The sequence below is a fragment of the Apteryx mantelli genome, chromosome 3, assembly GCF_036417845.1.
Source record: "Apteryx mantelli isolate bAptMan1 chromosome 3, bAptMan1.hap1, whole genome shotgun sequence".
NCBI lineage: Eukaryota > Metazoa > Chordata > Aves > Apterygiformes > Apterygidae > Apteryx > Apteryx mantelli.
In genome coordinates, this window is record NC_089980.1 from 44,075,933 (window position 1) to 44,088,107 (window position 12,175).

Sequence of the window (12,175 nt, forward strand, 5' to 3'; positions counted from 1 at the left end):
CACACAAAAAGGGACCTATTAAGTTTCAACCTTGGTTCCCAAGGCTGAAAGTGGACATAAATAGGAATGGGGCTATACAACCGTAAGTTCTGCAAACCTGTTCAGGAAGAAGACTCCACGAATCATCTCATAGGGATTAGATCTCGTCCGGGCTCGACGCATTTCTTCTCCATCCAGTTCATCAAATACACTCTGCACAAACAGAAATAAAACTGAGCTGGTGTTTGCTACAGGCTTGAGGGACAGCTAAGCATGAGCATTTCCTACCCTCACACTTCTCTCTTCTTGGACAGCTAATTCCATACTAGGTTTGGTCTTCATAATACAGAATGTTTTTCAGTCACATAATATCCAGGCTTCTAAACCACCTAATCTCTCAACTGAATTTAGCAATACTGCAGAATTCTGTACTGACAGCTCCACAGCCTGATGGCCTGGTTAGCCACCTAAAAAGCAGTCACAGCCCAAGGGTTTTCTCAGACACATACACACACACTATCTGCCTTTCTACCGCAATTCATATGGGCATGATCAAATCTAGGAGGGGAGATGGAACACACAAGAAAGGAAAGGAAGTTTAGTTCCTTAGCTCATTCAAGTATTCAGGCTTCCAGTTGAACTGGCTAAAAAAAGGGAGACCACTGGTTTCATTCATCTCTTTGAATGCTGAGATGCAAAGCAGGTCACAGAAGAAACAGTAACCACTAGGATTCTAGGTCATACCAGTGGCACAGAGGTGAGAGAGGATGTCCTGAGCACTTACTAATCACCTAAGTACATTACTCAATCCCCTCCAATTATTTATTTCACTTGTTTCCCCAAAGTCTAAATTCCTCTCTAGAGAAGGGAACTCACCTTGCACTGCAGGACATTACGTAAAAGCTCTTCACCACAGAACTCCGTTTCATCTTCAATCACCATCTTCCTCTGGAGCAGAATGAGAACACACAGACAGCACTTAGCACACATGATATCAGTCATTTCAGAACGCAACATGCACAGGGATGGATGAAGCCTGCCAACCACATACTGGGCTATATTAGCAAGAGTGTACCGAGCAGGATCAGGGACTATTCCCCTCTATTCAGCATCTTGAAACCGTATCTGGAATACTGCATCCAGTTTAGGATTCCCCAGTACAAAACAGACATTGATATACTGGAGTGAGTCCAGCAAAAGGGCCACCAAGACGCTGAGGGAGCAGAAGCACATGACATATGAAGAAGCACTGAGAGAACAGTTTGTTCAGACTGGAGAAGCAAAAAGGGAGATCTTGTTGTCTACTACCTAATGGCAGGTTACAGAGAAGATGAACCTAGGCTCTTCTCAGAGGTGCACAATGATAGGACAAAAGGCAATGGACACAAGCTGCAAAACAAAATATGCTATATAGATTTTTTTTTTTTTTTTTTTGCCAAGATAGTAGTCAAACACTGAAACAGATGCCCAGATAGGCTGTGAGATCTCCATCTTTGGAGATATACAAAACTCAATCAAACAAGGCCCTGAGAAACCTGATCCAGCTGGACCTGCTTTAAGCAGGAGGTTGCACTAGTTACCTCCAGAAGTTCCCTCTAGACTAAAGTATTCTATGATTCTTTGACAAGGCAACCATTCCAGGCTGAGCACTCCTGCATCTTCTTAGGCTGGTAAGTACTGGGATCTAGAAAATTACCTTCCCCACGGTCATCCATTCCTTCAGCTCCTGGGCATCAGGGATTTCCGTGGTGCATCCTCGGCACCAGTCCACCTCCTCATAGGCACTGGGCTGCAAACACAAGACATGGGAAAGGTGAGAGAATTTTTTGCTAATAAAATATAATAACTAAGTGCTCCCAAAAAGCCTGCCACTTAATCTTGCCATAAAGGGCTTATACCATGACTTCTGGGCCAACCACTATTTTCTCTCCTAGCCTGTAACATGTAATTTCTTTGGGGAAAAAATGAAATAACTTTCCTCTGATCAGAGTTCTACAAATAATCAGGGCATAAAGCTAAAGCCTAGTACTCTCAAGGTGAATTTTAGAGATATTGCAAAGGAGATAGTTACAGATGGGGGAAAAAAAAAACACACAAAAAAAACCAGAAAAACCCACATCTTAGTGATGCTTTACATGTCCTTTCTCCCCAGTTCTTGCTGAAAGGCTCTCACAACACTGCTAGTTCAGGCTTCAACCAGCTTTTGTCAATCTTGGGAAGGAATTGTTACAGCAATAAATATTAAAGTGACTCCACTCCTCCACAAAGAGAGACTGCTAACACCTATTCACCTTCTCCTTATAATTTAATTGTATTTATTAATGCTATTATAGTAGCATCATCTACAAAGAAGAATCACAGAACACTTAACTGTGCTGTGAGCTATAGAAACACACTGGAGAATGAGCCCTAACCCAAAGAGCCAACAGAAGAGGTCTCAAACTCCTAGCTTTCAGTGGATAACCTCTGATGTTATTTTTAACTGCTGAAAATAAAACAATTCAAAGAAAGGAGGTGAAGTACTATAATGTGCACCGTATTTCACTTGATAAGCATTATTGTCCTTGGCTAATGTCAGCTGGGACATTTTGGCTTATTCTTCAGAGGACTAAATCCCTAGGATTTTTTTTTTTTTTTTTTTTTTTTTAAGTACAACACATACCAGCTATTTCACACCAACAGTATCAAAGCTGGGCTTTACTTTCTTGATGACACCCATTTCTATTTCTCAATTTTCTTCCCTGTTGAAGAGCTTGACAAGATGCAGGAATACAGCAGTTCAGTATTTTATTTGAAACTATTAAGCATAGCCAGAAATTATACTAAAAAAACAAAACAAAACAAAAACAAAACAAAAAAACACCTACAGAGGCATGAAAAACACTGATATACAGAATAAAAATGGTAAACAGAAATCAGCTTGATCTCAATCTTCAATCACATTCACTCCTACAAACACAGAAACAAACTGTACAGAGATCACAGCAACAATCTGAGACTGATTTTGCACCAGACCATTAATACATGTGACCGAAAACAAGTTTTGATGTGCTTTTCTGGGACAAAATGAGACCTGGATCTACCCAGCAAAGACATTTGACAACAGCCAGTTATATCACACAGCAGTAAAAAGCATTCCCAGAGAGTGAATCCTGAAAACATCAACAGAAAAGGGATTCAAAACAGGACATACTTACCTCCGGTTCATCCCGCCAGTCAATATTCAGCTCCCCATCAAACCCTTTGAGGGTCAGTCCAAAGCCTCTCCTTCCCTTCTGACTGGAGGCCTCAACAATATCCTTTCTGCCTTGGCCATATTTTCCCAGACCTTCTCCTTCACGAAAGCCCATCTTGGCCTATAAAGAAAGCAAAGGGACATGAGTTTATGTACTGCTGGAGTCAAAGACTAGCAAGGAAAATGACACATCACACTGAAGTGACTTGAAGGCATTGAACATTCTTAATCTCAGCTGCAGCTTTCAAGACTTAATATCAAGTTCACTCCACTGAGGCAGGAAGGAGAGAACTAAATCCAGAAAATGATGTTTGAAAAGATAACACATTACAAAAGGTTCGGTAATGCAGGAACAGCCTGCTCAAAAGGAAAAGTAGTGAGGAGCCAGGAGCCATTTGTCACCAAGTTCAGTGAGTGTGGATTGTTCATAAACGAGAAGATACTGGCACAGGAAAAAATTCGTGTTGTGATGATATTTTTTGTTATGAAAATGTAGTCACACATATACACAGACATCTGCAAGCACCAGTTAAAACTTCACCTAAAATTCAGAGGAGGAATGCAAGACTGCTCCAGAAACACAGTCCTATCTCTTAGCTTAAAAGGAAGATCTTCATTAACTGCAACTTTTTAAGGCTTTTCTCTTCATAAATCTTAGCAACAAGAGCACAACAACATGAGCATGAACAGAGTCAATTCCACTTCTTCCAATATGCATCCACAAGACAGTAAGTAAACAAAAGACCTAGAAAAGTGTCACTTTGATGAATAAATTATCTGTACATTCTAACCTGTGTAAAGCAGCAATGACATTGTTTATTGCCAGTCTGTATGAGAAGAGATGCAAAAATATTATACAAGTTTTATACAAAGGTACATAGTGTTCCAACAATGCCTTTGCTATCTGGCTCTGAATTTTCTGAGTTATCACACCTTGAAATGATGTACATCAAGCGTGACAGCCACTGAGCCTGTTACACACTAATTTTCTGAGAACAGAATTCTGAACATCTTTTACTTACCTAATGCTACTAAGAGATTCAGCTGGAGTTGAGAACAATCTTTATACCCAAGTCTATGAAGCTGTACAAACAAAAGCCTTCTGAATTCAGCCATACAGAGTCCCCACACTGTGGTGATTGAAAGCACATACCCTGCTTGGCTCTGGAGACAGCTCTACATGTTAAGGACAATCTGGTGCTAGAATCGGCAAACTGCAGCCCAGGTGCCAGAAAACGCATGTGGACAGATTCTGAATGATCAGCAGCAGGATTTACCCACAAAGGAGCACCTTAACAATCAGCAAATCAGCCTCCGGCTCCCGCTGAGTTTTAATTTCATCAAGAGCTGAAAGTTCCTGTTTCATAAAGGTATGATCCTGCTGATCAGCAACAGTTCAACTCTTTGAAAAGCTGTGTTGCCCAATTCCCATAAACAGTAACACCTATAAGTGGAAATCTGGTGGTGAAAGGACATATCACACAGCATCAAACTAGGAATCTTCCCAAATCAGCATCTACTTTGTAAGAGATTTTGGGAGCAAAACATCGCACTTACCACCACTAATAGCCACAGCACAATTAATTTGCCAAGTCTTCCATTTGATGTAGGACTATCTGTGTATATGCAAGTCAAAATTCACATGATACCAGATGCACCAATATGTCCCAGTTAATCCTGTGTCACTTTGAAAAAAATCTCTGTCTTCACGCTTTTTGTTTCAATATACTTGATTCAGTCACACTGATTCTCAAAGGCAAAAACAGGGGGAAAGAAGGGTCTGGTGCTATAAAAGGTTAAATTATTAAATGCCAGTCTTTGGAAGGCAAATCTGAAACCACGGCAAAGCCAAGAACACAGTTATTATGCTGGAGGCTTCTATGACCTCCTTCAAGAAAACATCCCCACTTGGAAAAAGCATTACAAACTTCACAAGTCAGAACTTCATTAACAATTTTACAGCAGGGCAAAACACAAGCAGAACTACAGCTCAAGTTAACAGTTGCATTTAAATCAACCTCAAAGATTAACTGAAATAGGAATCTTCCAAAATTCTAAATGCCTGGGAATAGCAGGAATAAGTTTCTGTGCAGAAGGTATGTGCAGTGAAAGGCAGACTTGGACTTGAATAGAAAATACAGTTATAAGCACAGAGGTCTCCCTTGTGATAAGGAACGGTTATATTCACCGCAGTTTCAGGCTAGTAATTAACAAGGTATAAATTATGACTGATTGGCCTTGCTGCAGCCAGAACTGCTAATGAAAGACATTATGGGCATGAAAAGTTCAAGGGTAAACATAGGGAAAAATCTCTTAAAACAGACTGTTTTTTTCCACTTTGCCCTCACATACTCATCAGGTCTTAATAGTCTCATACAAAATTATTTTGACCTACCATGAGCTTTTGGGAGACACTGTTATACATAGAGTAGCGGGATGAAGTACCCTCCACGAGAGAATCTTGCTTGAACTCATTGCTGAAGACTGGTCTTTTTTCATCGCTCTCGCTATCAGACCCACTGCTGCTACTGGAAGACTCTAAAAATAAAAGAGTAGGAGAAGTGAATATGAAAATAAAAAGAAAATGGAAGCAAGGCATCTCAGTAACCACATCAAGAACTTTGAAGTGCGACTTATTCAATCCTCTCAACAAACTAAAGTGTCCTGTCTGACCCTGTATATCTCAGATGTGTTACAGGAAGCATGCAGGTGCAGTATAAAATATCATCTGGAACCAATACTTGGTTACCTACTTTATTCTACTGAATGGTTAACACTCCTTTGTCTCAGAGATGCATACGATCTCTCAGCCAGTAACAAGCATTTTAGACACCTGATTTCAGACACTCCAAAAGGCCTGGCAAACACCACTACAGCAGCAGAAAAAGTCACAGCACGGTCATCGTGGCACACTACAGTGTGTCTGACCTTTCAAATGATCCCAGGCAGCTGAGAAAGTCCATGAAGATTCCCTCCTGAGCATAACAATAATTACTGACGCCTTGGTAAGTCATACTGGATTCTCCTCATTTCCCTACCCAGCTACAGGAGTGAACACATTCCCTGACCTAACCACAAATTCACATCACGCAACACGGACATGCACCAAATGGCCAGTACTGCAGAAAGAAGAGAAGATTGAAGACCTTTTAGTCACCATAAACTTCACTTTTACTCAATTACCCACTTCAGTAGTGTGATCCACAAGTTCACTATGGAAAATGAGACAGTTTTTCACCTCCAGAGAAGTTTACTGATGCATATAAATCCTAGTGAAAGGCAAGATTAGAAGATACCAATTTTGCATAAGCAGTACTGGTCCTGTAAGTCTCTCAGGCAGAGATTTAACCTACAAATAGCGTAAAAGGATACAGACTAGAACACAGCCAATTTCTCATTAACATTGTGGGTCTACCAGTACACTAAGCCAGTGTTTCCCAAACTCAACTGGCTATCCCCAACATCCCTTTTGGCAAGCTCTTAACTGAAAACGGTTTAATACAGCAACATGGATCTGCTATGGACCACTAATGATCCAAGTGATACAGTTTAGAAACACTAAGTAAATAACCACTTCTTTGCTACATTCTGGAGCAAAACCATGCTATTAAGCTTTCTCAAAAGTTACTCTGAAAGGGCTAACCTTAAAGCTTCTGGTTTCCTTCTATCACAACAGCAGGTCAGTAAATGTCTGATTCTTTACCCTGCACGTGTGCTGCATAGGACCGCAGCTTCAAGCAGCACAGGTACCTTAGCTGGCTAGATTCTACTGATACACCCAGGTGTGGTATCATCTTCAGTAATATGAAGGAAGCAGGGTAAAGTTACAGTGTCCCAATCAAATGAATGCGGTATTAAAGAAAAGCAAGAAGCCTAAAACCCAGGACCTTTTTTTTAAAAAAAAAAAAAAAAAAAAAAAAAAAAAAAAAAAAACTGTGGTCTGATTCAAATCAAACCAAAGGCAATTGCTGTAAACACTGCTGAATGAAATTATTTGGCCAGGTCTACAGAAGGAATAGCTATTATTGTAAAAAATAATATCAAATCCAAAAGTCTTGACATAGTCAGTCATTCACTAAAATAAATGCTATGCCACTGTGATTTTTGGCTGATCCTGTCTTATTACATTTTAAGAATGGGAGGAACAAGTCATATTAAACCATTAATTAATTAACACTTTTTTTCCCTCCTTGCAACAAAATAAAGCTAAGGAAGGAAAAGGCCATGCTTGATAAAATCCCTTAAAAGCTGTAACAGACAATGGTGTAATTAGAATGCAATTAAATAGACTAATATGATCACCCTCCTAAGATCATAACTCAATTTAAGAATTACTTTGCCAAAGCTAAGTGACAACCATAACTGCTTCCATGAGAACCTTATGAGACAAACTGCTAAACTTTTACTACTGAGAATGCAGAAAGTTATTCTGGATTTTTGTTGAAGACAGTTTCTCACCTGGACTAGTGAGGCAATTACTTATGGATTTGGGAGAAAGAGAACATAGATCTGGAGAAAGAGATATAATACACCAATGAAAGAGTTGCAACATTTCTGTTATCGAAAAACAGAGTAATAACTCACAGGCTAGCTTCTTGCTTTGAATATCAAACATCAGTTGAATAGAAAAACAAAACCATATATGATAGATTTTACAGAACACAAGCTAGCATACTCATTTTTGTCAGTTACCAACAAATGGTGACTTATTCAAGCAGGTTAAATATCAGTCTAGTTTAAAAAAATTGATGGAGATGAAGGTTTGAGGAAGAAGTTAATCAAGTCAATGGGTCCCATCAAGGTAAAAATGTAATATCATACACAGCAGGCACTTGAAATAAGTTCGATCAAAGTCACCTGAACTGCTGCAGCAGAGTCTACATGGGCACAAAACAATGAGCTGCCCAACACAACATCTACTACATAAATCTCAAAAAAGTCCCCTCACAATTCTTGTTTCTTTTAACATTTGCTAGGCCATGCTAGGCAAACACCGAGATTGGATCTCGAACCACTTCTCTTTGCCAACCTACATTCTTTCATCTGAAACCTCAATGAGTGTAACATAATACCAAAGAATTTACACTATCCAAAATGTTTTCATTGAGCAGTATCAACTTGTTTCATAAACATTAAGACTCACAGCCTATTTTGACCCATAACTGAACTAAATGGCCAAATAAGGGGAAAAAAGAGGAAAACAAATATTGGTTTGAAATTTTTAGCCCAGCCCTGAGTGCACACAGCATTCCCTACCAACTCTCACACCCTACAACTCTAACTTCCACATTCACCTCCAGTTTTGCCAGACGCATACATGACAGACCCTCTCTGTCACTGTGCCTACTCCCAGTCAAACTGACCCACTCATCTTCCATGCCTGTCCCCCTTCCATTTTCACAAGATCCTGGGCCCAGAACGCATCTCGCTAACACTTTATTACCATGGGAAATCCCAAGACTCAAAAGTAACAGGTGTGAGCGTGAGGCAGCATGAAGTGCCATCCTGGGAGTGTTTATAGCACCCTTCAACAGGGGTAGCAATTGTGGAGGGTGCTCTCCCTGTCTTTGGCATATTCCAAGCCCCTGGTGAGAAAGCACGCCCAGCTTGAGAAAAGGTAGAAAAACGATGTAGTTAATTCTAAACCATTTTTAATTTGTGAAATCAAATGCCTGTGAGCCCTCACAACTCTTACAGAAAAGTCACATTGAATTAGCAAGAGAGATGGTGTTACAACCTAGGAATCCCAATCAACCAACCCTTTGTACACACCTGAATTTGTCCCATCTGCAAAAACTGGAATATTACTGAATTGTTCTTACAAAGGGAGATTATGATGTTTTATTACTACACACAACTACTTACTAGTGAAAGCTTCCAAAACAGAAAAATCCACTGAGATTGAAAAGACTGATATGGCTAATTTATAATCAGAATCTTTACAGATATTGGACCATGTCTTTGATCATCTATCTCCAAGTTTTGTTTTCTATGTCTGAATTCATATAATTCCCAGATTAAAGTGTCTGCATGAGACTTTAGAGGGGGGAAAAAAAAAGTTCAAAAAAGTTTTTAAAAGATTTAAAAAAAAAACAAAAAACCCACAGCTCAAGCTTGTGAACAGAAATAATGCATTTTTTCTCCTAAAGAGAAAGTATGCCCTTGAAGCTCAGGCCCTTAATTAGGATTTAGGAGATGCAGGTTCAACTCCTAGCTATTATTTGGATCCCCTGCAGTGATACACACAATACCTCCAACCTTACCTTGAGTCATATGATTACTAAATTGAGTTTCATCATCTGAAGTAGAACTGAGGGTTAATCCCAAATCTTCTATCCTCTTCTTCTGCTTCTTTTGTGGGCTGCTAAACTCTGGCTCTGCCCTTCTCTTCATTTTTACTGAAAGAAAAAAAAAAAAACACCACACTTGGTAAACATTAAGCAACTTTCTCCTGCTTGCTGAACAGTAAGGTGCAGGTCTCATACCAGCAGCACTGTGGCACAGATCATTTTATGGACTATTCAGTGATATGCTTCTCAACTTAAGTTTTCTTTAGGTAATTGTATTGGATTCTTTTGAGATCACCTACTCAACAGTTGGTCTACAGGAAAACTATATAGAAATTTCCCTATTGCCCATGACTTGAATTCAAAATCACTTCTACAACCTACTTACCATTAAACACTGGTAGCTGATGAGAACCAAGGTTTCAGCACTTACCTAACTTAAATATACAATAGTCAGTTATTACTAATGAATCAAAGATTCACTTCATCCAAACACAAAAAGAGAAGAAGTAAGATCAATCTAATGGGGAACACACAAGGCAGAATCAATTTCTGATAAAAGAATCACAACACCTCTGACCTTACCCCTGCAAATATTAATTACAAAATGAGCTTTTCTACATTAATTCTACAGCAGAACTTTATTAAATACAAAGACTCAAGGTTCTTGGGGAGGTTTTGGTTGATGTTTTCTATTAGTTTGTTTGTTTGTTTTTATCACCAGACATCACTGGCAAGACATTAAGTTTCTGGATGTGCCAGATAAATTTTACATAAATTCAGGGAAAGGAATAACATTCAAGGACGAGTTAATAGGACCTAGGTGGAAAGGCTTGCAGAGAAGTGCCAATAAACAGGAAAACAGTGAAAATAAAAAGGCATAGATCACTGGAGCACTAGCTAAACTTTCTTGCTATCAGTGACAAGTGATAAAAACCAATCAATACTTATTATTCTACAAATGAATGCTGGACTAGAAAAAGCGCCCTGAGTTTCTGATTCTAACCCTGTCACCAAAATTGTTTCCACAAACTTATAGAGCTCCATCTTAAAATCAGTTCCGTTATTTACCCCTATGACTGACTGGAAGACCATCCCAGAACTTCACTGCACTGTGGCTAAGAAATCTTTTTCACCTCCACCAAAAGTTCATTCACAGCCAACTCATGCTTATCTGTTTCGGTGCAAATACAGACCTCTGACTTAATAAACAGGGCAAGAAGAAAGCTAAATATCTCCAATGTATTAAGAAACAGCAATTCTATTTCTCCTCAGATGTTGTCTTGCTTGATTAACAAACTCTTAGCTCATCCCTTCTAGCTTCCTCTCAAGATCTCTGCCCTCCCAATCATACTAATGCTCCATCAGTACCCCTGTTTTCCTCCTGGATTTCAAACCATGCAAAACTAACTGAAAGCTAAACTACAGCACACATGCAAGGTGACATTACCCCATCCAATTTGAGTCAATGCCACAAGACTTGCACCTGTTCCTAAGAACAGCGTAAGCTAGAAAAAGCAGAGCTGAATTCAGCCACCAGACACTTACACACCTATGCCCTGTAACCCGTAAAAACTGATGCTTTAATTCAAACCGAAGGTATATCTTACCCATTACTCTCTCTCTGCAGTGTAGAATGGGGCTAGCCAACAAAACCAAGCCCTCAGACTCACCAAACTCCTCTTGAAAGGAAGCACCTCCTTATTGCTACTCACTGTTGCCAGTTCTTGAAAATTTCAAACACCACCATTAATTCCCCTCACTAGGCAATGTGGAGCACCCTTTCAGGCACGGAAATCGCTAGCTCAAAAACCCCTCCGGTGCCTAATCCTGCCGCTCACCGGGGATGTCAAGATCTGCCCTCAGCAGCGGTGCAGCACCTGTTTCATAGTCAGTCGCGCCACTGACTTTACATAACGCGTCCTGGGTTGCTCCCGGCGCTTCCAGGGGCTGCCGCCACTTACATAACGCAGCTTCCCGCAGACGACCGTAGGGAACCGCAAGCGGACCCGCGGGAGGAGCCGCAGCGGCCCGCGCCCGTGCGACGCCCCCGGTGCCTAACGGCGGCGGCGGCTCCTCGCTAACTGTCGGCAGCCGCTGGCGCTTCCCGGGCCGGCTGCCCGGCGCCCCCCGCTGCCCTCGGGGGGCTGCGGCAGCCGCGGGCCGCGCCCGGCGGAGCCGCTAGCGAGAAGCGCGCCGAGACCGGCGGAGGCGGCGGCCCGAGCCGGGGGGCCGCGGCGGCCCCGCTCCCCGGCGGCACTCACGGAGGAGGGAGGAGAGAGGGGAGCGGGCCGGCCGCGCCGTCCCCCGCGGGCCCCTCGGCGGCGGCGGCGGCAGAGGAAGGGGGGGGGGGGGAAGCCCGGCGCGGCCCGGCGCCGCCGCCCGCAGTTTCGTTTCCCCGCTCTGAGGCGCCGCCGCCGCCCCGCCCCCTCCCGCGGGTCCTCCCCCGCCCGCGGGCGCGCGCCAGTGACGTAACCGCCGGCCGCGCCGCCGCCACCGAGGGGCCCGTCCCGCAGGCGCGCCGCGGGCAGCCGGCAACGCGGAAGTAGGCCCAGCTCCCGCACCTCCTCGAAAAGGACCCCGGTCGCTAAGCAACGCCCGCTGCCGGGCCGTGTGGCAGGGAGCAGCGCCGCGGTCCCCCCCCCCCCCCTTTTAAGCGGTGGGAGGGAATTTT

General features: G+C 42.2%; 1 protein-coding gene across 5 annotated transcripts in view; it reads right to left on the minus strand.

The window, feature by feature from the left end:
• Window positions 1–11,819, minus strand: part of CMTR1 (cap methyltransferase 1) — a 29,701-nt gene extending 17,882 nt beyond the window's left edge. Inside the window, exons 1-7 of one of the 5 annotated variants that reach the window (XM_067293198.1) lie at window positions 11,766–11,819; window positions 9,478–9,612; window positions 5,610–5,752; window positions 3,177–3,335; window positions 1,676–1,768; window positions 856–927; window positions 98–192 (exon numbers count right to left, since the gene is read on the minus strand). In XM_067293198.1, coding sequence (XP_067149299.1) covers window positions 98–192; window positions 856–927; window positions 1,676–1,768; window positions 3,177–3,335; window positions 5,610–5,752; window positions 9,478–9,607 — 692 coding nt within the window. In that variant the 5' untranslated portion in view covers window positions 9,608–9,612; window positions 11,766–11,819. Of the gene's footprint in view, window positions 1–97; window positions 193–855; window positions 928–1,675; window positions 1,769–3,176; window positions 3,336–5,609; window positions 5,753–9,477; window positions 9,613–9,889; window positions 10,206–11,342; window positions 11,540–11,765 lie in introns of those variants that run through there. The other 4 variants (XM_067293197.1, XM_067293195.1, XM_013943841.2 and 1 more) reach the window with 4 other exon arrangements.
• Window positions 11,820–12,175: the final 356 nt, after the last annotated feature.